The sequence below is a fragment of the Bos mutus genome, chromosome 1 (assembly GCF_027580195.1).
Source record: "Bos mutus isolate GX-2022 chromosome 1, NWIPB_WYAK_1.1, whole genome shotgun sequence".
In the NCBI taxonomy this organism is placed as follows: domain Eukaryota; kingdom Metazoa; phylum Chordata; class Mammalia; order Artiodactyla; family Bovidae; genus Bos; species Bos mutus.
Window position 1 is genome coordinate 70,459,034 of NC_091617.1, and position 24,442 is coordinate 70,483,475.

The 24,442-nt window shown below is 39.6% G+C and overlaps 1 protein-coding gene across 3 annotated transcripts in view; it reads left to right on the forward strand.

Moving 5' to 3' along the window:
- SENP5 (SUMO specific peptidase 5) overlaps positions 1-24,442 on the forward strand; it is a 45,866-nt gene that overhangs the window by 4,552 nt on the left and 16,872 nt on the right. For 2 of the 3 annotated variants that reach the window (XM_070371018.1, XM_070371008.1), the window contains exons 2-5: positions 10,548-12,088; positions 17,188-17,293; positions 17,444-17,582; positions 17,837-17,884. In XM_070371018.1, the coding sequence (XP_070227119.1) occupies positions 10,579-12,088; positions 17,188-17,293; positions 17,444-17,582; positions 17,837-17,884 (1,803 nt within the window). In that variant the 5' untranslated portion in view covers positions 10,548-10,578. Of the gene's footprint in view, positions 1-621; positions 708-10,547; positions 12,089-17,187; positions 17,294-17,443; positions 17,583-17,836; positions 17,885-24,442 lie in introns of those variants that run through there. The other variant, XM_070371013.1, reaches the window with a different exon arrangement.

Here is a 24,442-nt window from a genome sequence, read left to right on the forward strand (position 1 = left end):
ACCACTGAGCCACTTGGAAAGCACCTAACTACAGGAGAAAGAACTTTTTCCTAGTGATGGTTGAGTTAACCTATACAGTGATTCCACTGCAAACACAAATAAATATTGGGCCTCTTAAGGATTGTTCAGACTTTAGGCTGTCCTAGGGTCAGTGAGTATCTAATAAGAGTTGAAAGCTCACTTGTTTCCCTTGTGTGTTTGTGTTTTATCTCTTTTAATATATACTGTCCATATTTGCTGTGCTGTTTATTTTATTATTTTTTTGGCCTTGTCTTATGGCTTGTGGGATCTTAGTTCCCCGACCAGGGATTAAACCCCAGCCCTCACCAATGAAAACTCAGAGTACTAACCACTTGACCATCAGGGAATTCTCCTGGTTTATCTTAGAAGAAATGTTGGTATTTGGTGAACACACAACAGCATGGCCGAGAATATAGGAGCAAAAATGTTAAGGGACTCTCTGTGGAGGTTGCTTTTAATTTTAACTACATGTACTCTGAGTTCATGCTTGGGATTTATTGATTTTAGGGTACACTGGTTGGACTCTTACTGGATAGCCTTCAACAGTGTTATCCTTGTCTTTTTTTCCTTAGGCTCCTTAGATTTCCCAAAGAAGAATCTTCAAATCTCTGGCTTGGAGCTTATAAACTGGGCTGTCAGCAGTCTTGTAGCTAACCTGGGGAACATCGTAGAGGTTTTAGCATTCGGTGTGTAAACATTCACTTATGCTCATTGAACTCAACTATTTTCAGTATGATACCCTCATTCTCAACTGGACCAGATGCTGTCCAGTCCAGGAACCCTTTGTTTTCCCTTCAGAGCTGCCTTATCCAATGTGGTAGCCACTAGCCACATGTAGCAATTAAAATTTAAATAATTAAAATTAAGTAACCTTAAATATTTAGTTCCTCAGTTACAGTAGACACGTTTCAGGTGGTCAATAACCACATGTTTCCAGAGACTTCCATATGGGACAGGGCCAATACAGCATATTTCTATCATTGCAGAACTTCTGGTGGTCAGCGCTGTTAGTCTAGAAGGCAAGGCTGGGGGGAGGGGCAGTTGGCTGGGTTTTGTGGAGAGTAGGAGGGTATTTAAACAATTGATCCATACCCTTGTTTTTAGCATGGTGTTCACATCCCTTTTATAGAACCTGCTGCTGCTGATTCCTGACCTGTTTTGAGGCACTGTTATGTAAATTGAATTGCTTTTTTCATTGCAAGCTTGACATTTAACTTTCTTAGGTCTTTAAGTCAATCTGCATTCCAACTTCCTCTCTTCCCTGTGCTTTAAAAAAAAAAAAACAAAACCTTAAAATCTGTGCATTTCACTGTGTGTCAATTTTAGTTTTAAAAGATAAGTTAAAAAATTCTTTATTCTCATCTTAATGGGGTTTTAGGAGGGAATAAAAGTAAAATACATCTTTAGTCTGCCATCTGTATCCGTAAGTAAGGTACTCCATCAGTATTTAAACACATACAACTGTCTCCATTTTTTAAAAATCTGCCCTCATATTTGCTTATGGTTCTTGAGCAGTTTTATGTATTGTTTTCTTTACTCCATCTTGACTTTTGTCCTCTCCATTCTACTAAAATTCCTCTTGTGAATGTCATGAGAATCAGCTGGACACTTTTTAATCCTTATCTTGGTTGACCTCTCAATAGCCTTTGACTGACCATTTCCCTCTTTCTAGAAACTTTCCCTAGCTTTCTGGGCACCACACTTACCTGATTTTCCACTTTATTTCCCTAATCATTCCTTCTTACTTTCCTTTGCAAAGTAGCTTCTTCCTTTTCCTCAACTCTTACGTCCTACAGTTCCTCAGGACTCTACCCTACTGTGCATTCTCTTCTGTGTTTTACAAATTTTCCTTGGTGAGTTTAGCATTTTCTGTAGCTTTGGTTACTATCAGATGATGACTTAAAGTGGAATTTCTGTGTTGTTCTCTTTTTAGAGTTCCTGATTTGTGTATCCACCATTATGCATCCACTTAGATTTCTTACATTCACCTCAAACCTAACATGTCTAAAACTGAAGAGATAGCCAGTATAATCTTCCTCCAGTCTTTATTTGTTCCATATAAATTATACCACAATCTCCCCAGTAACTCATACCAAAGTTCTTACCCCTGCATACTGGCTTTCCCACAGTCTTGATGTTTCTGACCTGAAAAATCTCAAGATCAGTTCACTTTGCTACTTCTCCCAGTTTTCCTTTCATCCATTCACCATGCCTACATTTACCTATAACAGGCTCCTAACAGGTTTCCTTTCCTGTGGTCTTCTCCCAGGCATTCTGCACACTGCAGATAGAATGATCTTTTTAAGCATGCAAATTGGGTCTTAGACCTGTCTTTGTCTTTCAGTGGCTTCACACTACCTTTATGTTAAACAGCAGCATCGTTAATTTAGTTTTTCTATTTCTTGCCTACCTCTCCAGCCCCTTTTAAGTGCTACATGCCCTCTCCTGGACTTCTATTTATCTGTTCACTTTAACTAGTAACTCTTTATCATCCTTTGAGCTTAAAAACAATTCTTTCAGAGAGGTCTTCCTTGACCCTCTTGCCAGATATTCCCATTGCTCTGAATTTTACCTTTCTTATATGCATCACATTTGTTTATACTTGTTCAGATGACTCTCCCACCAGACTATATATTTTTTGAAAGCACAGCGCTGTTCTATTTGTAGAAGCTCAAATATTTATTGAATTTAAGTTTAATAGTTACTTGTATATTTTTATAATTTCAGCCATTATAATCAGCCATTCTGATGGTGATTGTTAAAATCTCCATCAGAAGTGTTAATTTACCTTTTTTTCTTTTCTTTTTGGCCACACTATGTGGCTTGTGGGATTTTAGTTCCCCAACCAGGGCTTGAACCCAGGCGCTCAGCAGTGATAGAATGGAGTCCTAACCACTGGACCGCCCAGGAATTGTCTAATTTAAAGGCACAGTCCAGGTAGCTTTCTCTAATTGGGGGAAGACTTTTTAAGAACTTAATTATATGCTTTTTCCTACTTCAATTGAAATTTTTTATGGACTTAAGGAGCTTTGTGTGTACTTTTATGTGATGTTCTTCATAGAATAAATATCTGAGCTTTCCTGGTGGCTCGTGGTAAAGAATTTGCCTGCCAATGCAGGAGACACAGGTTTGATCCCTGGTCCAGGAAGATCCCATGTGCCCGGGAGCAGCTAACCCTTGGGACACAACTGTTGAACCTGTGCCCTAGAGCCGGGGAGCCACAACTACTGAAGCCCATGAGCTAGTGCTCTGCAACAAGAGACTGTTGCCTACCAGGCTCCTCTGTCCATGGGATTTCCCAGGCAAGAAAACTAGAGTGGGTTGCCATTTCCTCCTCCTGGGGATCTTCCCCCCCAGGGATTGAACCCGTGTCTCCTGCATTGGCAAGCGGATTTTTTACCACTGAGCCACCCAGGAATGTCCTCAAATTTTTAAATGTTTAAGAAAAATTTAAACTTTTCACACTTTTAAGTAACTTCAGATTTCCAAAAATATTTACACTTCACCCAGCTTTCCCTCAGTTTATATTATGTTGGTCAAAACCAGGAATTAACTGACCTATATATCTTATTTTGGTTTTCCCACCAATTTCCTTTTTCTAGATTAGGACCCAATCCAGGATTACACATTACATTAGTTGTTTTGTCTTCTTAGTCTTAGCTCTTTAATCTGGGACAGTTGCTCAGTCCATTTTTTTCTTTCTTGATGGACACTTTTGAAGAATATTGGCCAGTTTTTTGTTTTTTACTTTTTGGCTGCATCACAGGACATGTGGGATCTTAGTTTCCTGACCAGGGGTAGAACCCACACCCCATACAGTGGAAGCAGTCTTACCTGCTAGACTGCCAAGGAAGTCCATGGCCAGTTTTCTTATAGAGTGTTCCTCAATGTATATTTGTCTATTATTTCCTTATGATTAAATTCAGGTGTTTTTTTTTGACAAGAATACCACACATATGATCTTGTGCCACATCAGGAGGCATATGCTGTCCATATGTCTCTTTACTGGGGATGAAGGAGATGTTTGCTGAATTTTTCTATTGAAAGGCATAATTTTACCTTTTGTAATTTGAAGTATCTTGTGGAAGGTACTTTGTATTTTCACCCTCTAGTTTTAGATTCTTGCCTGAGTCAGTTATTTCTGAGAGGAGTTGCAAATTGTAACTTTTCTATTCTGTTATTTCTTCTATATTTATTAATTTGAAAAATCTCTGTAAGGATTCTCTCTTATCCTCATTTATTTATAGACTCAGGATATTTGTTTCATTCTTGAGTTATCAGCCATTTCTATCATTACATACACAGTTGCTCAGGTATTTTGGCCTTTATGGGTCCCTTCAAATTGACTCCTGTGTTCTTTTGACATGTCATTATTTTTTTGAGCACTTGTTTACTTTCTGACACTACAGTGATATTCCAGGCTCATCTTCTACTTCTGCCCCAGCTCTGGAATCAGCCATTTCTTTTGTTACTGGGATGTAATTGCTTCTAGTCTCTTTAAGCAGATAGAGCTAGGAAATAAATAGGAGTATGTGTATCTCTAGATCTGTACCTGTGTGTAAGTGTGTATAAAACACCATGAGTTCATGTGGATACCACAAAATGTAGCTTCTTTCACCAACATTCTGAAACCTAGCTCTGATTATCTACAACATACTTACTTACTTGCTCAATTTTTGAATACTGAGAATATAAGTTAAGAATTAACTCACTCCTCTGTGAAAAGCAAATTTGTTAATTAAAGAACAGTATTTGTATACAATCCTTTTGATTCTGGGGTGTGAAAGTGAAAAAGTGAAAGTCACTCAGTCGTGTCTGACTCTTTGCGACCCCATGGACTGTAGAATCCATGGAATTCTCCAGGCCAGAATACTGGAGTGGGTAGCCTTTTCCTTCTCCAGGGTATCTTCCCAACCTAGGGATCAAACCCAGGTCTCCCGCATTGCAGGGAGAGTCTCTACCAGCTGAGCCGCAAGGGAAGCCCAAGAATACTGGAATGGGTAGCCTATCCCTTCTCCAGCGGATCTTCCTGACCCACGAATCGAACTGGGGTCTCCTGCATTGCAGGCAGATTCTTTACCAGTTGAGCTATCTGGATGTATACAGTCAGAATGTTTTCCTAAGTTACTTTGGGTAATTCTTTTCTGCTACATTCTTTCAGGGTGGTTATTTGTGATACAGTTAGGCTCATTTGTTATTATTTGTGTTCCATTTTAATTATATGTATATTTTTAAATTATATGAAACATTAGCATAGTCCTGAAAGTCAGAACTTTACAAAAAAGGTGTATTTGAGAAGCACCACTCCCCTCTCATCCCTTCTATATTTTCCTCTTCCTCATTCTTTTCACCCTATTCCCATCTGCCATGCCCTGTAGGTAACTATTCTCATTAGTTTTTGGTTTGTCTTCCTGTTAATTGATTTGGGGGGCACAAAAGGGCAGATACATGTATACTATTTTTTCTTTTATGAAAGGTGGCTGTATATAGTATAGTAAAGAATTTAAACTTGTGCAGAATGAAAGCCTTTATCCTTGGCTTTTAAGAGGTAATCTCTAAATCCTCAGAATGCAATGTCTGATTTGCCTGGGGGCTTGGGTCACTGGTACTAACAATATGATTTAGAATGGGATTGGCCCCACGGGAAAAAACCAGCAGTGTGATTTAGGCTAATGACTTTGACATCAGTGGATCTCCAGGGGAGGTAAAGATTGAGCTCTGTCATGTGAGCAATCAGTTATGCCTATGAACCCCAATAAAAATTCTGGACGTCAAGACTTTGATGAGCCTCACTGGATTGCAGTTCTTGTCACACTTAGTCATACATTGATGCTGGGAGAGTAATGCTGTCTCGTCTCTGTGGGGAGAGGACAACTGGAAGCTACGCATTTGTTACTTCTCCTGGATTCTTCAGTATGTACTTCTTCACTTGGGTGATTTTAATCCACATTCTTCAACTGTAATAAGCCATAGCTATTAATTTAACAGTTTTCAGTGAGTTCTGTGAGTCCCCGAACTTTGAGTTGTTGCCAGAAGTGGAAGTGATCTTGGGTGGATTGTTTTCTCTAACTGCACACTTGGCTAAACTATTGCAGTGGCATATCACTGACACTCATTTGAACTTTGCTTTTATCATTTAACCTGGAGAGTACTCCATGTTCATAGACCTTATCCTTATTCTATTATAGCTTCATTCATTGTGTGCATAGTTTATGCAACCACTGTCCTATGTATGGGCATTTAGGTTGTTTCCAATATTTTTCGATTACAAACATTGCAGTGAATGACCTTGTACTATATGTTTTCATTAGTATCTTCAAGGTGAATTCCTAAAAGCAGAGTTGTTGGATTAAAAGGTAAGTACTTGTATGGTTTTGTTAGATATTACCAAATTCCTCTCCAAAATGACTTTATCAATTTGTATTCCCACAGGGAAGTATAAAAGTTTTTTTTTCTCCCACCAACAGTATATGTTGTAGTAACTTTTGCCAAAATTTTTGAAGTATGATTGACATACTAGTTTCAGATGTACAACATAATGATTTAATATTTGTATGCTTTGCAAAATGAATACAATAAATCTAGCTAAATCCATCACCATACATAGCTCCCCACCTCCCCAATTTTTTCCTTGTGATGAAGGTTTTGGAAATTTACTCTTAGCAACTTTCAAATACGCAGTACAGTATTACTAACTATAGTCACCATGCTCAGAGAAGGCAATGGCACCCCACTCTAGTACTCTTGCCTGGAAAATCCCATGGACGGAGGAGCCTGGTAGGCTGCAGTCCATGAGGTCGCTAAGAGTCGGACACGACTGAGCGACTTCACTTTCACTTTTCACTTTCATGCATTGGAGAAGGAAATGGCAACCCACTCCAGTGTTCTTGCCTGGAGAATCCCAGGGACAGAGGAGCCTGGTGGGCTGCTGTCTATGGGGGTCACACAGAGTTGGACACGACTGAAGCGACTTAGCAGCAGCAGCAGCAGCAGCAGTCACCATGCTATACATCATCATGAATGACTTGTTTATATATTTATTTAAGGAAGTTCGTACATTTAACCCCCTTCACCCATTTTGCCTGTCTCCCAAGCCCCCTTTGATAGTTTTTAATGCGTGAAGTTGAACGTGTTATGTTCAAAGGACATTTAAAAATCCTTATTTTTGAATTGTTTCCTTATGTCTTTTTTCCATTTTTCCATCAGCCTTTATTGTTCAATTTTAAATATAAGTAATATTAGCCCTATTTTAAGCTAAGCCTCAGCCTTCTGTTGTTTTTCATCATTCCTTTAAAAAATCTAGGATATTCATTTTTCCCCAGTGGCTGCGATATTTTCTTCCTTGAGGATAGTACTAGGCTTTTTTTTTTCCTCTTGTTTAAAAAAAAAAAATAATGTGGTAAAGTATACATAGCATAAAATTTACCATTTTAATCATTTTTAGATATACAGTTCAGTGGCATTAAATATGTTCACGTTGTTGTGCAGCCATCACCACTATCCGTCCTCAGACCCATCTTCGTTTTCCTAAACTGAAATTCTTTCCATGAAACAATAACTTCCCTTCTCTCCCCTCCTCATTTTTAAAAAAATAACATTTGCTTATTTGGTTGCACTGGTTCTTCATTGCTGTGCGCGGGCTTTCTCTAGTTGCGGTAAGCAGGAGCTACTCTTGGTTGTGGTGTGCTGGCTGCTTTTGTTGGGGAGCATGGCTGGTAGACCCTTGGGCCTCAGTAGTTATGGCCCGTGGGCTCTAGGGCGCGGGCTCAGGTGTTGTGGCACAGGTGCTTGGTTGCTCCAGGGCATAAGGAATCTTTCCGGACCAGGATTGAACCCCTATCTGCTGCATTGGCAGGCAGATTCCTATCTGCTGTACCACCAGGGAAGTAAGTCCTCCTTGGTTTTTTTAAGTTAGCTTTTCTAAATATGCTTTCAGTTTTATCTGTTTGTTTTGGTCTACTTTTTATCCCTAGAAGTCTGGTGATTCTTAGTTATGCTGTCATTGAACCACTAAGAAGTTGCCTGGAAATTCTGAGCTTGTGGTGGGACTTGTCAGCTATAGGGTGCACTGTGAGCCATGTTGGGCCATTTTGTGGGAGGATATTTGTATTTATGTATTCTCTTGCGTATTAATCAAATTCTCCAAAGAAGAATCTTCCAATCTCCTGGTTGGATGGATAAGATAGCATGCCAGGGTTTGGGGAGATGAGTGGGTAAGTATTGAGGGGCTTATGATCAATATATAATTCCTGTAATTCCATTTTCCTGCTGTTCCTGGGATCCCCTTGTCTGCAGAACTTCCTTTCTGAAGGAGAAACTTCTAGTCTTGGGTAGGGGAGGGATTTGGGGTCTCATTGTTTCTTAAACTTGGGGGTTATTATTTGGGCCTGTGTCCTTGTGGCATACCTAATACCAGTATACCTTTGGTCTTTTCTCTTTGAATGATCTATCGCTGCCTCACCCCTCGCTTGCTCCCAGAACTGATCTCCGCTTTGAGGGTATACACCTTTCTGGGAACTCAATGGGGAAAGAGATTCAGCGGAATTCACTATGTAAAACTATCCTCATCGATAACAAAGATGTGGTACATATTAAATGGAATATTACAACTATTAAAAAGAATGAAATAAGGCCATTTGCAGCAACATGAATGGACCTAGAGAGTGTCATACTGAGTGAAGTAAGTCAGACAGAGAAGAGGAAATATCGTATGACATCCCTTATATGTGGAATCTAAAAAGAAGTGATACAAATGAACTCACAAAACAGAAAGCTACTCATAGACTTAGAAAAGGAACTTATAGTTGCCCGGTGGGGGGTGGAGGGATAGTTGGGAACTTTGGGAAGGTTGTGTACACACTTCTATATTGAAAATGGAAAACCAATAAAGACCTGTTGTATAGCAAATGGAACTCTGTTCAATGTTACGTGCCAGCCTTGATGGGAGGGACTTTTGGGAGAGAATGGATACATGTATATGTATGGCTGAGTCCCCTCACTGTTCACCTCAAACTATCACAGCTTGTTAATTGGCTGTGTGTGTGGGCATTAGTCACTCAGTCGTGTCCCCCAATACAAAGTGTTTTGGTGTTAAATAAAAAGTCATGAGCAAAAAACCAAAACAAACAACTAAGTTATCCTCTTGTTTGTACCCTTGCTCTCAGTTGTATATGATGTGCCTGAATGTTCTGGTTCATTCCTCTGAGAAAGTGAAACTTTGATCATCTGCCATGGTAGTGGAAGGGATCTTGGAGTCTAACTGCTGCTTATTCAGACTTTCAGCCAGTCCTTCCTTTTTCTGCTCTCCTCATTCCCTGACGTTCATGGGTATTGTTGTTCTGCTTCCTGAGCCTTTCTGAGGTACTGTAACTTGCTATTTGGCTTCCTGTACTTCTGGCTTAGATTTCAGCTCTTTTGACCTGCTCTATTATCAGTCATTCATCTGCTTTTTTCTTTCAACAGTTTTATTGCTCTTGCCTCCTTTTTTGTTGTCATTGAGAGTTTTGGCCTTTTTTAAAACTCCATTTCTGTCATCTTAATGAGACTTGTAGAGAGAACTGAGGTAAACATGTATTCAGTCCTCCTTTTTTCATTTCCTCCAGAGACAACTAATGCACAGAAAGGTAATACAGCTTTTCCTAGTAAGTTGCTATTAATAGTAGCTGAAATTAGGATGTTGGTTTTTTACTTCTTCTGTTAGACCTGCAGTGACTGGTGCCTTTCTTTCTAGGTTAAAGAACCTTCAGTGGTGGTAGATCTTATTAAATCTGAGGGGAAATTATGTTTGATTTTGACCATCATTTTCATCTACCTTTTCCTATAAGTGTGTTTCTAAAGTTCATACACAGATACACGTACTTGTGTTGGTTCTTTTTTCTTATGTTCACTTGACTGCGAGAACCGTGACTGGAGGAGAACACATGACAGGGCCCTGTCTTGTCATAGGCACTCAGAGGGTCTTTGGCTGACAAAGCATTGACTGCATGCGTTTATTGACTATCTGCCTGTGGATTACTGTTTATAGAGTAAAAGTCCCTGCCTTGCCTTTCCTTTGCATTTCCTTCCATATAAAATTTGTTGTATGGAGCAAGTTGTTTTGATGTAGACTTAGTTTTAAATGGTGTCTGGTTGCATCTCCCTTCTCCATCCTTCATTTTACAAATGAGAATACAGAATTCAGGTGACTTGCTTAAAGCTAATGAGAAACAAAGCTAAAACTTACAAATTCTCTCCTGACTCCCTGCCCTTTCTGCTTTATCAGAAACTGGCTGCATGTTGGGAAATGATTATTGAAACTTGTTTCTATCAGAGGCAGATACGTTAAATGGGGTTATGTTGGAGCAGTCAGTCATGTCTTCCCTTATCCCTCATTTTCATTGTGGGAAAAGCCTTGATCAGGTAGGATTTTATTATACCTTATAATGAGCGTCATATGCTTTTTTCAGTTTTGTAAAGTTTGCTGTGAATATATCATAATGACCTTATTTTTAGGGTAGAAGTATAAATTTTCTTTCTCTTCTTTACAGCTGCATAGAGATCTCATTATGCATCAGAAAAATGAAAAAACAGAGGAAAATTCTATGGAGGAAAGGAATCCACTTAGCCTTTTCTGAGAAATGGAGTACTGGGTTTGGCGGCTTTAAGAAGTTCTACTTTCACCAACACTTGTGCATTCTGAAAACCAAGCTGGGAAGGCCAGTTACTTGGAGCAGACATTTGAGGCAATTCCAGTGCAGAAAGAAGGGCCTTCAAATCCAGAAAACGTGGATCCAAGATGAACCACGTTTTGCTAAGACAAAAGGCAATGTGGCTATCCAGAATCTTTGTACTTCCGCCTCTAAAGTGAAAAGAAAGGACACCAAGCACTTCATTTCCTCCTCAAGGACCTTCCTGAAACTCCAGGCAGAGAAGTTGCTGTCATCAGCAAAGAACTCTGATCATGAATATTCTGGAGAGAAAAGTCTCTTGAAGGCAGCTGCTGACTTACCAGTGAATAGTGTTTTAGGTCAGGCCAATGGTCACAGACCTAGGACGGAGCCACAAGCTTCTGATTTTCCTATGAAGTTCAATGGGGAGAGCCAGAATCCAGGTGAGAGTGACAGAATCGTGGTCACCTTAAGCAACCATAAGAGAAAGCGCTTTTGTTATGGCTGCTACCCAGGGCTGGAGCACCACAGGAACGGGGGACCCTTGATTCCAAAAAAATTTCAACTTAACCAACACAGAAGAATAAAAGTATCTCCTCATATGATGTATGAGAAATTACCCATGATTAGATTTCGGTACAGGATTCTCAGATCCCAGCACTTCAGAACAAAAAGCAAAGTTTGCAAGCTAAAAAAAGCCCGGCAAAGCTGGGTGCAGGTCACCGGGGACCATCAAGAGACCCTTGGGGAGAACGGCGAGGGTGGCAGTTGCAGCCCATTCCCTTCCCCGGAGCCTAAAGACCCTTCCTGTCAGCATCCACCACACTTTCCAGATATGGACAGCGATGCTGTGGTGAAGGGAAAGAACTCTCATGTGCCTGAGGGCCACACTAAAGGAAGCCCTCTCTTGGACAAGGAGCTTAGTTTGGATGGAGCATTCCCTGACCAACAGAATGGCAGTGCCACGTACACCTGGGACCAGTCACCCTGTTCCTCTCCTAAGTGGGAGTATACAGAGCTGATTCACGACATCCCCTTACCAGAACATCATTCTAGTAACATGTTCATCTTGGAAACTGAGAGAGAAGTTACGGCTCTGGGTCAGGAAAATCGGACAAGTACTGTCAGTGATGACCAAGTAAAACTGTCAGTGTCTGGGGCGGATCAGTCTGTGAGGAGTGTAGATGGGCCTGTGTCCAAAGAGACTGTTCAGAATGAGAGCTCGTGCCAGATGGATGAGGATGGCTCTTTCAAGCAGAATATTCTTAGTTCCAAGTTGCTGGACCACCCTTACTGTAAAAGTCCACTGGAGGCTCCTCTGACGTGCAGTGGACTCAAACTAGAAAATCAAGTGGGAGGTGGGAAGAACAGTCAGAAAACCTCTCCAGTGGATGATGAACAGCTGTCAGTCTGCCTTTCTGGTATGCACTCTTCTTTATCTCCCCCCCTGTCTCCAGCCCATACCTGCTGTATGTTATCCTTTCTAGGACAGGCCTTTCTTTTTTCCTTCCACAAGTTTCCCTTTAAGCAATTAGACGTTTTCCTTTTATATTATTACATAGATGTTCCATAGTTTTGATTTGGTTTTTGATCGATGACACTCATGTTGCTTCTAGTTGTTCCCTTCTATAAACAGTGGTACAATGAAATTACTTCTTTATACTTACATGATTGTTTCTGTAACTTAAATTCCTAGTAGTAGACATAATGGTGAAAGAATACTTACACTTAAAACTTTAAGAGAATTGTTAAATTATCCATTCACAGTTAAACCAGTTTGCACTTGTGAAGTTTTGTCAGTCTCATAGATCACATGAGAATTGTCTTAATTTGCCTTTTTAAGTTTAAAGTTTGAACGTATTTTTCTATAGTCACTTGCCATTTTTTGTTTGTATATAATTTTATTTTGCCTATTTTCCTATTGGATTATTTATATTTTGTTTAGTGTATGAGAAGCTCCTGTGTACCAGTGCTGGCTCTAAGAATGTAGCAACAAACTGGATACGCTGATTCTTACGCTCATAGTCTTTAGTATCATTATAATTTTAAAGTTTTTAAATTAAATGTTTGTAAAAGCCCTCAGTACCCTGACTTTGTGTATAATATTTTTGTCTAACAGAAAATTTCAACTCTTACATGGTAAAATATATCTGTCTTTCCTTTATGGCTCAAGTTTTCACATCATGCCTTAATGTCTTCCTGTCAAAATCTTCCCCATGAAGTTGTTTGGTATAAACACTTTTGGCAGACAGCATGGCAGTATCAGTCTTTGACCCAGTCCCCTTTTTGCCATTTAGCTAAGATATGGAAGAGTACAAATATATTTGTAGAGGGACATTACTTATAGTATTGTCTTAGTAGTACAACACTGAAGATAACTAAAACAATTGTTGCTCTGGACTTATAATTTACGACATGTCCAGGCAGTATACCGTGAAGCTGTTAAAGAATAAATTCGATCTGTATCTTGATACTGACCATTGTTTATATAAAATGAAAAAAGCAAGTAGCAGAACAGGAGGCCACTTTGTTAAAAGATACATATGCACATATGAATGCATGTATATATGTACGCATAAGCATTTGTATAGGACGTGATTGATTGGTTGATTTAGTCGCCAAGTCTTGTCTGACTCTTACACCTCCATGGACTGTAGCCCACTGGGCTCCTCTGTCATGGAATTCTTCAGGCGAGAATACTGGAGTGGGTTGCCATTTCCTTCTCCAATAGGACATGACACATATATTTAATTGTTATAAGTGGCTGTTTTGGGGAATTAGGAGGGTTACTTCTTGGTGGTTTAAACGATTCTGAACACTTTGTTTTTTCCACCAGTTATATGTGCATGCTCGCTCGTGTCTGACTGTTTGCAACCCCATGGACTGTAGCCTGCCAGGCTCTTCATCCATTGAATTTTTCACTCAGGAATAATGGAGTGGGTTGCCATTTCCTCCCCCAAGGGATATTCCTGACCCAGGGATTGAACCCGCATCTCTTGCATCTCTTGAACTCCAGGCAGATTCTTTACCACTAGTGCCACCTGGGAAGTCCAGTATGTATAAAAAATGTTTTTCCACAAAATGACAGTCCTAGAAAAATATTTTAAAAATTTTTTCCTGTTGTTTATGCTGTAGTAGAATGAAGACAAATTTTCCTGCTGTAAGGTTAGTAGAACCATGATTTCTAAACCTGAACAGGTTAGCATTTACCTACAAGTACTAATTAACTTGTATCAAGAACTTCCAGATGTTCAAACTGGATTTAGAAAAGGCAGAGGAACCAGAGATCAAATTGCCAACATCCGTTGGGTCATAGAAAAAGCAAGAGAATTTCAGAAAAACATATACTTTTGCTTCATTGACTATGATAAAGACTTTTACTATGTCGGATCACAACAAACTGTGGAAAATTCTTAAAGAGATAGGAATACCAGACCATCCTACCTGCCTCCTGAGAAACCTGTATGCAGGTCAAGAAGTAACAGTAAGAACTGGACATGGAACAATGGACTGGTTCCATATTGGGAAAGGACTGCGTCAAGGCTGTACTGTCACCCTGCTTATTTAAATTAGATAGCAGAGTACATCATGCAAAATGCTGGGCTGGATGAAGCACAAGCCTGAATCAAGATTGCCAGCAGAAATATCAATAACCTCAGATATGCAGATGACACCACCCTTATGGCAGAAAGCTAAGAGGAACTAAAGAGCCTCTTGATTAAGATGAAAGAGGAGAGTGAAAAAGTTGACTTAAAACTCAGTATTCAAAAGACAAAGATCATGGCATCTGGTCCCATCACTTCATGGCAAATAGATGGGGAATCAATGGAAACAGTGACAGACTTTATTTTTTTGGCTCCAAAATCACTGCAGATGGTGAATGCAGCCATGAAATTAAAAGAAGCCTTATCCTTGGAAGAAAAGCTATGACAGACCTAAATCGTGTATTAAAAAACAGACATTACTTTGCCAAAAATGGTCCATCTAGTCAAAGCTATGGTTTTTCCAGTGGTCATGTATCGATGTGAGAGTTGGACCATAAAGAAGACTGAGCACCAAAGAATTGATGCTTTTGAATTGTGGTGCTGGAGAAGACTCCTGAGACTCCATTGGACTTCAAGATCTAACTAGTCAAATCCTAAAGGAAATCAGTCCTGAATATTCATTAGAAGGACTGATGCCAAAGCTGAAACTCCAATACTTTGGCCCCCTGATGCGAAGCACTGACTCATTTGTAAAGAGCCTGATGATGGGAAAGATTGAAGGCAGGAGGAGAAGGGGACAACAGAGGACAAGATGGTTGGATGGCATTACCAACTTGATGGACATGAGGTTGAGCAAGCTCCAGGAGTTGGTGAAGGGCAAGGAAGCCTGGCGTACTGCAGTCCATGGGGTTGCAAAGAATTGGACATGACTGAGTGACTGAACAACAATCAGTTAACTTACAAATATAGATGGAGCACTTCCAAAAAAAAGTTGATAAACTGAATGTATCCTAGACTTAACTGTAGCATAACGTGAGGATATAGGAGTTTTTACAGTTTTATAGTTTTTACACATTTAGTGACCTATAATGATTTTAACAAGTTAAAAGAGAAAAATCGTGGCATCTCAGCAAGTACTGAAAGCCTGTTGTTTAGTCGTTGTGTCCAGCTGTTTGCCCCATAGACTGTAGCCCAATAGGCTCCTCTGTCCACGGGATTGCCTAGGCAAGAATACCGGAGTGGGTTGTCATTTCCTTCTCCAGAGGATCTTCACAACCAGATCAAATCTGCATCTCCTGCATTGGCAGGCAGATTCTTTACCACTGAGACACCAAGGAAGCCCAATCTAACAATAAGACATTTTAAAGCATGATTGAAAACTCAGAAGCAATTAAAAAATATATACTGGTTTTTTTTTCCATAAACATTAAAATCTCATAAGTATAGATAAGAAAATTCGTAAGTGAAAATTTGAAAAGTTTAGGTACACGTGTCCTTTGACCCAGAAATTTTAATTTTAGCAACTGTGTTCTAAGAAAACACTAGAATGAGGATATATTGAGGGCTTTAATTGTAACATTATTTAGACAGCTAAAAAGTAAGAACTTAAATGGTTGTCAGTAGAGAATTGGTTAAAATATGGCAAATCAATTTAATGGACTACTAGATTGTTTTGAATTGACTTAGGAAAAAAATTCATGTGTTGAATGTAAAAAAGCAGCTTCAAGAAGAATGAATATAGTTTGCTACTTATATTTTTAAGATATATATCTTCAGTTCAGTTGCTCAGTCGTGTCCGACTCTCTGCGACCCCATGAATCGCAGCATGCCAGGCCTCCCTGTCCATCACCAACTCCCTGAGTTTACTCAAACTCATATCCATCGAGTTGGTGATGTCATCCAGGCATCTCATCCTCTGTCATCCCCTTCTCCTTCTGCCCCCATTCCTCACAGCATCAGGGTCTTTTCCAATGAGTCAACTCTTTGCATGAGGTGGCCAAAGTACTGGAGTTTCAGCTTTAGCATCAGTCCTTCCAAAGAACACCCAGGGCTGATCTCCTTTAGAATGGACTGGTTGGATCTCCTTGCAGTCCAAGGGACTCTCAAGAGTCTTCTCCAACACCACAGTTCAAAAGCATCAATTCTTCGGCACTCAGCTTTCTTCACAGTCCAACTCTCACATCCATACATGACCATTGGAAAAACCAAAGGATGGACCTTTGTTGGCAAAGTAATGTCTCTGCTTTTGAATATGCTATCTAGGTTGGTCATAACTTTCCTTCCAAGAAGTAAGTGTCTTTTAATTTCATATCTGCAGTGATTTTGGAGCCCCAAAAAAATAAAGTCTGACACTGTTTCCACTGTTTCCTCATCTATTTCCCATGAAGTGATGGGACCAGATGCCATGATCGTTTTCTGAATGTTGAGCTTTACACCAACTTTTTCACTCTCCTCTTTCACTTTCATCAAGAGGCTCTTTAGTTCCTCTTCACTTTCTGCCATAAGGGTGGTGTCATCTGCATATCTGAGGTTATTGATATTTCTCCTGGCAATCTTGATTCCAGCTTGTATAATAACTATCAAATTGTATGATATTAAAAATGCCTTAGAATTCGTCCTCTTTTGAGATGTGAAATTTCATACCTTTATCAAATAGTAAATACAACTGACAGTGATCTCAACAATTCCCTCTAATTCTGAATTTTAAGAAGATAATTTCTTCAGTTACCAAATGTGATAGACACATTTAACCAGGTGATTAAACCGTTTAGATTTTACCTTTAGGAAATTGGATTCTTCTCCAAGGTTAAGGTACTGAAAAATGTCAATCTTTGTAATTTCAGCTAGCTATTCTCTTTCTAGCAATCCAATGTGAAATGATACCTTATCTTTTAAAAGATTTATTTTTAGCATAATACATTTAGTAATGTAATTTAAACATATGTTATATGTTGGGTATAGATTAAGTATTGGGACAATGACTTTGCTGAAAACGGCTGTTTCCATCTTATCTTTTCTTTCTTCCTTTATTTAAGGATTCCTAGATGAGGTTATGAAGAAGTATGGCAGTTTGGTCCCACTCAGTGAAAAAGATGTCCTTGGAAGATTAAAAGATGTCTTTAATGAAGACTTTTCTAATAGGTTTGTCGATGATGCTTAAGTTAAGCCCTTGAAAAGAAAATTATTGGCTTATAGGACTTTTCTCTTGATTAAAAAAAAAAACCTGATACTTAACAATAAACTGAGTTAAACTTTTGTTGTTGTTTTACTTTCAAAATATTTCTGTTTCAGAAAACCGTTTATCAATAGGGAAATAACAAACTATCGGGCCAGACATCAAAAATGCAACTTCCGCATCTTCTACAATAAGCACATGCTGGATATGGATGATCTAGCAACCCTGGATGGTCAGAATTGGCTGAATGACCAGGTGAGTGTATTGTATATTCTCACCATAGAAAAGTTGCAGAGGATGTTGGACAATGAAGTGTAAAATGCAACATCTGGGTTGACCTCACAATTATCTTTTGGAATCAAGTATTCTTCATTCCTTACTGAAGTGACTGCTCACTCACCCAGTATTAGAAAGGTTTGATTACTATTAGCAGTAGCTATGTTATTCCTTCTGAGTGGATGTTCTGAATTGTATGTGGGGTTAATGGGTTTTATATTGACTTTTTATAGGTCATAAATATGTATGGTGAGCTGATAATGGATGCAGTCCCAGATAAAGTAAGTGAAAACTTTTTCTACAGCAGAGAGGGTCCTATGTAAAAAGAAGAAAGAAAGCTTTTTCTTTTAAAAAAGAAGCTTTTCTTTTTTAAAAAATTGTAATTATTTGATATTTCTTAGATTTTTTAAAAAGATGTTTGTCTTGATCATGTGCTAGAATTGGGCATAAGTTCTATAAAATCATGTGAGCTTAAAGTCATGCCAGTGTTTTCCTGCTCATTTATTTCAGAGTGGGTGTATTTTTTATATTTTTGATATCTTGGGGAGGCTTTTTTTTTTAACATGCACAAAAAGGACTGTTCACTTTAAGCATTTAAATTTAACTTAAAGAATTTTTTTAACTTAATGTCTTATTCTCTTAAAAAATGTAGTAAAGTGTGTTCATCTTCACTTTTTCTTGGATTAATCTTTGATACTCAGTTTAAATACAAACTAACCCCCATTAAACTCTAAAATTCCCTCAAGAGCTTAGTTACATATCAAAAAGCTATTTTTTTTTATTTAATATATTTTGTTTCTGACTACTGATTGCCTGATTGGTAGCCATTAATTTCAACAAGCAAAACCTTTCCAGTAAAGCAAAACCTTTTTAAGTACTTCATGAACTTTCATAAGTCTAATAATTTAAACAGGTAAATATAAGGAATCTCAGATTCCAACACTTTATTAATAGAGACAAAATGTCATAACTTTCCACTTAAAATAAAAAATTGATTAAACATTTTAAATTGGAATCATGAAGCTAATCTGTCAGATTCTCTATTTTGTCAAATTCTCTTAATCAAAGTGTAAATCTAAACATACAGATGATTTTTAACATAAAAGTATTCATTTCAAAACTATAATTTCCCTTTATCACCACTGCATTTAATTCTAAACCTTCACGGTATAAAAAAAGACAAAACTGAAAGTGGTTCTCAAAGTATGGTCGCCAAACCAGAAGCATCAGCATCACGTGGGAATTTACTAGAAATGCAAATTTTTGAAAAAAGTAGGGAAAACCACTAGACCGTTCAGGTATGACCTAAATCAAATCCCTTAACAATTATACAGTGGAAAAAAAAAAAACAATTATACAGTGGAAGTAACAAATAGATTCAAAGGATTAGATCTGATAGTGTGCCTGAAGAACTATGGACAGAGGTTTGTGACATTGTACAGGAGGCAGTGATCAAGACCATCCCCAAGAAAAAGAAATGCAAAAAGGCAAAATGGCTGTCTGAGGAGGACTTACAAATAGCTGAAAAAAGAAGAGAAGCTAAAGGCAAAGGAGAAGAAGAAAGATATACCCATTTGAATGCAGAGTTCCAAAGACCTGAATGCAGAGTTACAACTCTCTCTCCAAAGAGAGTTCTTATCTCTCTTCCAAGGAGAGATAAGAAAGCCTTCCTCAGAGATCAGTGCAAAGAAATAGTGGAAAAAAATAGAATGGGAAAAACTAGAGATCTCTTCAAGAAAATTAGAGATACCAAAGGAACATTTCATGCAAAAATGGACACAATAAAGGACAGAAATGGTATGGACCTAACAGAAGCAGAAGATATTAAGAAGAGGTGGCAAGAATACACAGAACGATACAAAAAAGTTCTTCAAGACCCAGATAACCACCACGATGATGTGATCACTCACCTTGAGCCAGACATCCTGGAATGGGAAGTCAAGTGGGCCTTAGGAAGCATCACTACAACAAAGCTAGTGGAGGTGATGGAATTCCAGCTGAACTTCAATTTCAAATCCTAAAAGATGACACTGTGAAAGTGCTGCACTCAATATGGCAGCAAATTTGGAAAACTCATCAGTGGCCACAGGACTAGAAAAGGTCAGTTTTCATTCCAGTCCCACAAAAGGGCAATGCCAAAGAATGTTCAAACTACTGCACAATTGCATTCATCTCACATGGTAGCAAAGTAATGCCCCAAATTCTCCAAGCCAGGCTTCAACAGTATGTGAAGTTCAGATATTCAATCTGGATTTAGAAAAGGCAGAAGAACCAGAGATCAAATTGCAAACATCCTCTGGATGATCAAAAAGCAAGAGAATCCCAGAAAAACATCTACCTCTGCTTTATTAACTATGCCAAAGCCTTTGACTGTGTGGATCATAACAAACTATGGAAAATTCTTAAAGGGATGGGAATACCAGACCACCTTACTTGCCTCGTAAGAAATCTGTATGCAGGTCAAGAAGCATCAGTTAGAACCAGACATGGAACAACAGACTGGTTCCAAATCAGGAAAGGAGTACCTCAAGGCTGTATATTGTCACCCTGCTTATTTACATTAGAGAGCAGAGTACATCATGCAAAATGCCGGGCTGGATGAAACACAAGCTAGAATGAAGATTGCCAGAAGATCATCAATAACCTCAGATATGCAGATGACACCACCCTTATGGCAGAAAGTGAAGAAGAACTAAAGAGTCTCTTGATGAAAGTGAAAGAGGATAGTGAAAAAGTTGACTTAAAACTCAACATTCAAAAAAGGAAGATCATGGCATCCAGTCCCATCACTTCATGGCAAATAGATGGGGAAACAATGGAAACAGTGACAGACTTTATTTTTGGGGTGCTCCAAAATCACTGCACATGGTGACTGCAGCCATAAAATTAAAAGAAACTTGCTCCTTGGAAGAAAAGCTATGACTAACCTATACAGCATATTAAAAAGCAGAGACATTACTTTGCCAACAAAAGTCCATCTAGTCAAAGCTATGGTTTTTCCATAGTCATATATGGATGTGAGAGTCTGACCATAATGAAAACTGAGTGCCGAAGAATTGATGCTTTGAACTGTGGTGTTGAAGAAGATTATTGAGAGTCCCTTGGATTTCAAGGAGATCAAACCAGTCCATTATAAAGGAAATCAGTGCTGAATACTCATTGGAAGGACTGATGCTGAAGCTGAAACTCCAATACTTTGACCACCTGATGTGAAGAACTGCTTCATTGGAAAAGATCCTGATGCTGGGAAAGATTGAAGGCAGGAGGAGAAAGGGACGACAGAGGATGAGATGTTGGATGGCATCACTGACTCGATGGACATGAGTTTGAGCAAGCTCCAGGAGCTGGTGATGGACAGGGAAGCCTGGCATGCTGCAGTCCCTGGGGTCGCAAAGAGTTGGACGTGACAGAGTGACTGAACTAATTGAAAGTGGTTCTCAAAGTATGGTCCCCAAACCAGCAGCATCAGCATCATTTGAGAATTTACTAGAAGTGCAAATTTTTGGATCCATCCAAAATTTCTGGTAAGTCTGAAACTGGAGAGCAGGTCCTAGCAATCTGTTTTAATAAGCCCTTCAGATTCTGATGCACTCAAAAGTTTGAGAATCAATGCCTAGAGATGGCTACTATAAGCATTTTTATGGATACCTAAGGCTCAGGCTATAAGCATTTTTATGGTTACCATCCAGATAATCATGATGGTGTGATCACTCACCTAGAGCCAGACATCCTGGAATGTGAAGTCAAGTGGGCCTTAGAAAGCACCACTACAAACAAAGCCAGTGGAGGTAATGGAATTCCAGTTGAGCTATTTCAAATCCTGGAAGATGATGCTGTGAAAGTGCTGCACTCAATGTGCCAGCAAATTTGGAAAACTCAGCAGTGGTCACAGGTCTGGAAAACGTCAGTTTTCATTCCAATCCCAAAGAAAGGCAATGCCAAAGAATGCTCAAACTACTGCACAATTGCACTCATCTCACACGCTAGTAAAGTAATGCTCAAAATTCTCCAAGCCAGGCTTCAGCAATACGTGAACCACGAACTTCCAGATGTTCAGCTGGTTTTAGAAAAGGCAGAGGAACCAGAGATCAAATTGCCAACATCCGCTGGATCATTGAAAAAGCAAGAGAGTTCCAGAAAAACATCTATTTGTGCTTTATTGATAATGCCAAAGCCTTTGACTGTGTGGATCACAATAAACTGTGGGAAATTCTGAAAGAGATGTGAATACCAGACCACCTGACCTGCCTCTTCAGAAACCTATATGCAGGTCAGGAAGCAACAGTTAGAACTGGACATGGAACAACAGACTGGTTCCAAATAGGAAAAGGAGTACATCAAGGCTGTATATCGTAACCCTGCTTATTTAACTTCTATGCAGAGTACATCATGAGAAAGGCTGGGCTGAAAGAAGCACAAGCTAGAATCAAGATTGCCAGGAGAAATATCAATAACCTCAGATATGCAGATGACACCACCCTTATGGCAGAAAGTGAAGAGGAACTAAAAAGCCTCTTGATGAAGGTGAAAGAGGAGAGTGAAAAAGTTGGCTTAAAACTCAACATTCAGAAAACGAAGGTCATGGCATCTGGTCCTATCACTTCATGGGAAATAGATGGGGAAACAGTGGAAACAGTGTCAGACTTTATTTTTTGGGGCTCCAAAATCACTGCAGATGGTGATTGCAGCCATGAAATTAAAAGACACTTGCTCCTTGGAAGAAAAGTTATGACCAACCTAGATAGCATACTGAAAAGCAGAGACATTACTTTGCCAACAAAGGTCCATCTAGTCAAGGCTATGGTTTTTCCAGTGGTCATGTATGGATGTGAGAGTTGGACTGTAAAGAAAGCTGAGTGCCGAAGAATTGATGCTTTTGAACTGTGATGTTGGAGAAGACTCTTGAGAGTCCCTTGGACTGCAAGGAGATCCAACCAGTCCATTCTAAAGGAGATCAGCCCTGGGATTTCTTTGGAAGGAATGATGCTAAAGCTGAACCTCCAGTACTTTGGCCACCTCATGCGAAGAGTTGACTCATTGGAAGAGATTCTGATGCTGGGAGGGATTGGGGGCAGGAGGAGAAGGGGACGACAGAGGATGAGATGGCTGGATGGCATTACCGACTCGATGGACGTGAGTCTGAGTGAACTCCAGGAGTTGGTGATGGACAGGGAGGCCTGGCGTGCTGTGATTCATGGGGTCGCAAAGAGTTGGACACGACTGAGCGACTGAACTGAACTGAAGGCTCCAGGGTTCTCAAGACAGATGTGCATCAGAATCCTCAGATACCAGATTGCTGAGCCCACTCTCATAGTTTCTGCTTTATTAAGCCTTGAGTGGGGCCTGAGAATTTGTATTTTAACAAGTTCCCAGGTGATACTTACACTGCTGGTCTGATGGCCACATCCTGAGAACCACAGCACTAACAGGAGCAGTTTTATCTCAAGTGAGTCAAAGTTACTGAGTAAACGCTAGAAGACCATAGTATGTTTACTTTCTCTGGTGAGCTGATAGTCATTTATAAGCCAGAATTTTGAAAAGGCCAAGGATGCAGAACATGATGTGCCATATGACTAATTTTTTCATTGTTAGCAGTGACCTTTTTATAGTTACTATTGGGCTTCCCTGATAGCTCAGTTGGTAAAGAATCCACCTGCAATGCAGGAGACCCTGGTTCAATTCCTGGGTCAGGAAGATCCCCTGGAGAAGGGCAGGCTACCCACTCCAGACTTCTGGCCTAGAGAATTCCATGGAAAGTCCATGGGGTCCCAAAGAGTCCGACACGACTAAGCCACTTTCACTTTCATGACTATCAGTTCAGTCGCTCAGTTGTGTCTGACTCTTTGTGACCCCATGAATTGCAGCATGCCAGGCCTCCCTGTCCATCACCAACTCCCTGAGTTCATCCAAACTCATGTCCATCAAGTTGGTGATGCCATCCAGCCATCTCATCCTCTGTCATCCCCTTCTCCTCCTGCCCCCAATCCCTCCCAGCATCAGGGTCTTTTCCAAGGAGTCAACTCTTCGCATGAGGTGGCCAAAGTATTGGAGGTTCAGCTTTAGCATCAGTCCTTCCAAAAAACACCCAGGGCTGATCTCCTTTAGAATGGACTGGTTGGATCTCCTTGCAGTCCAAGGGATTCTCAAGAGTCTTCTCCAACATCACAGTTCAAAAGCATCAATTCTTCGGCACTCAGCTTTCTTTACAGTCCAACTCTCACATCCATACATGACCACTGGAAAAACCATAGCCTTGACTAGATGGACCTTTGTTGGCAAAGTAATGTCTCTGCTTTTCAGTATGCTATCTAGGTTGGTCATAACTTTTCTTCCAAGGAGCAAGTGTCTTTTAATTTCATGGCTGCAATCACCATCTGCAGTGATTTTGGAGCCCCCAAAAATAAAGTCTGACACTGTTTCCACTGTTTCCCCATCTATTTCCCATGAAGTGATAGGACCAGATGCCATGACCTTCGTTTTCTGAATGTTGAGTTTTAAGCCAACTTTTTCACTCTCCTCTTTCACCTTCATCAAGAGGCTTTTTAGTTCCTCTTCACTTTCTGCCATAAGGGTGGTGTCATCTGCATATCTGAGGTTATTGATATTTCTCCTGGCAATCTTGATTCTAGCTTGTGCTTCTTTCAGCCCAGCCTTTCTCATGATGTACTCTGCATAGAAGTTAAATAAGCAGGGTTACGATATACAGCCTTGATGTACTCCTTTTCCTATTTGGAACCAGTCTGTTGTTCCATGTCCAGTTCTAACTGTTGCTTCCTGACCTGCATATAGGTTTCTGAAGAGGCAGGTCAGGTGGTCTGGTATTCCCATCTCTTTCAGAA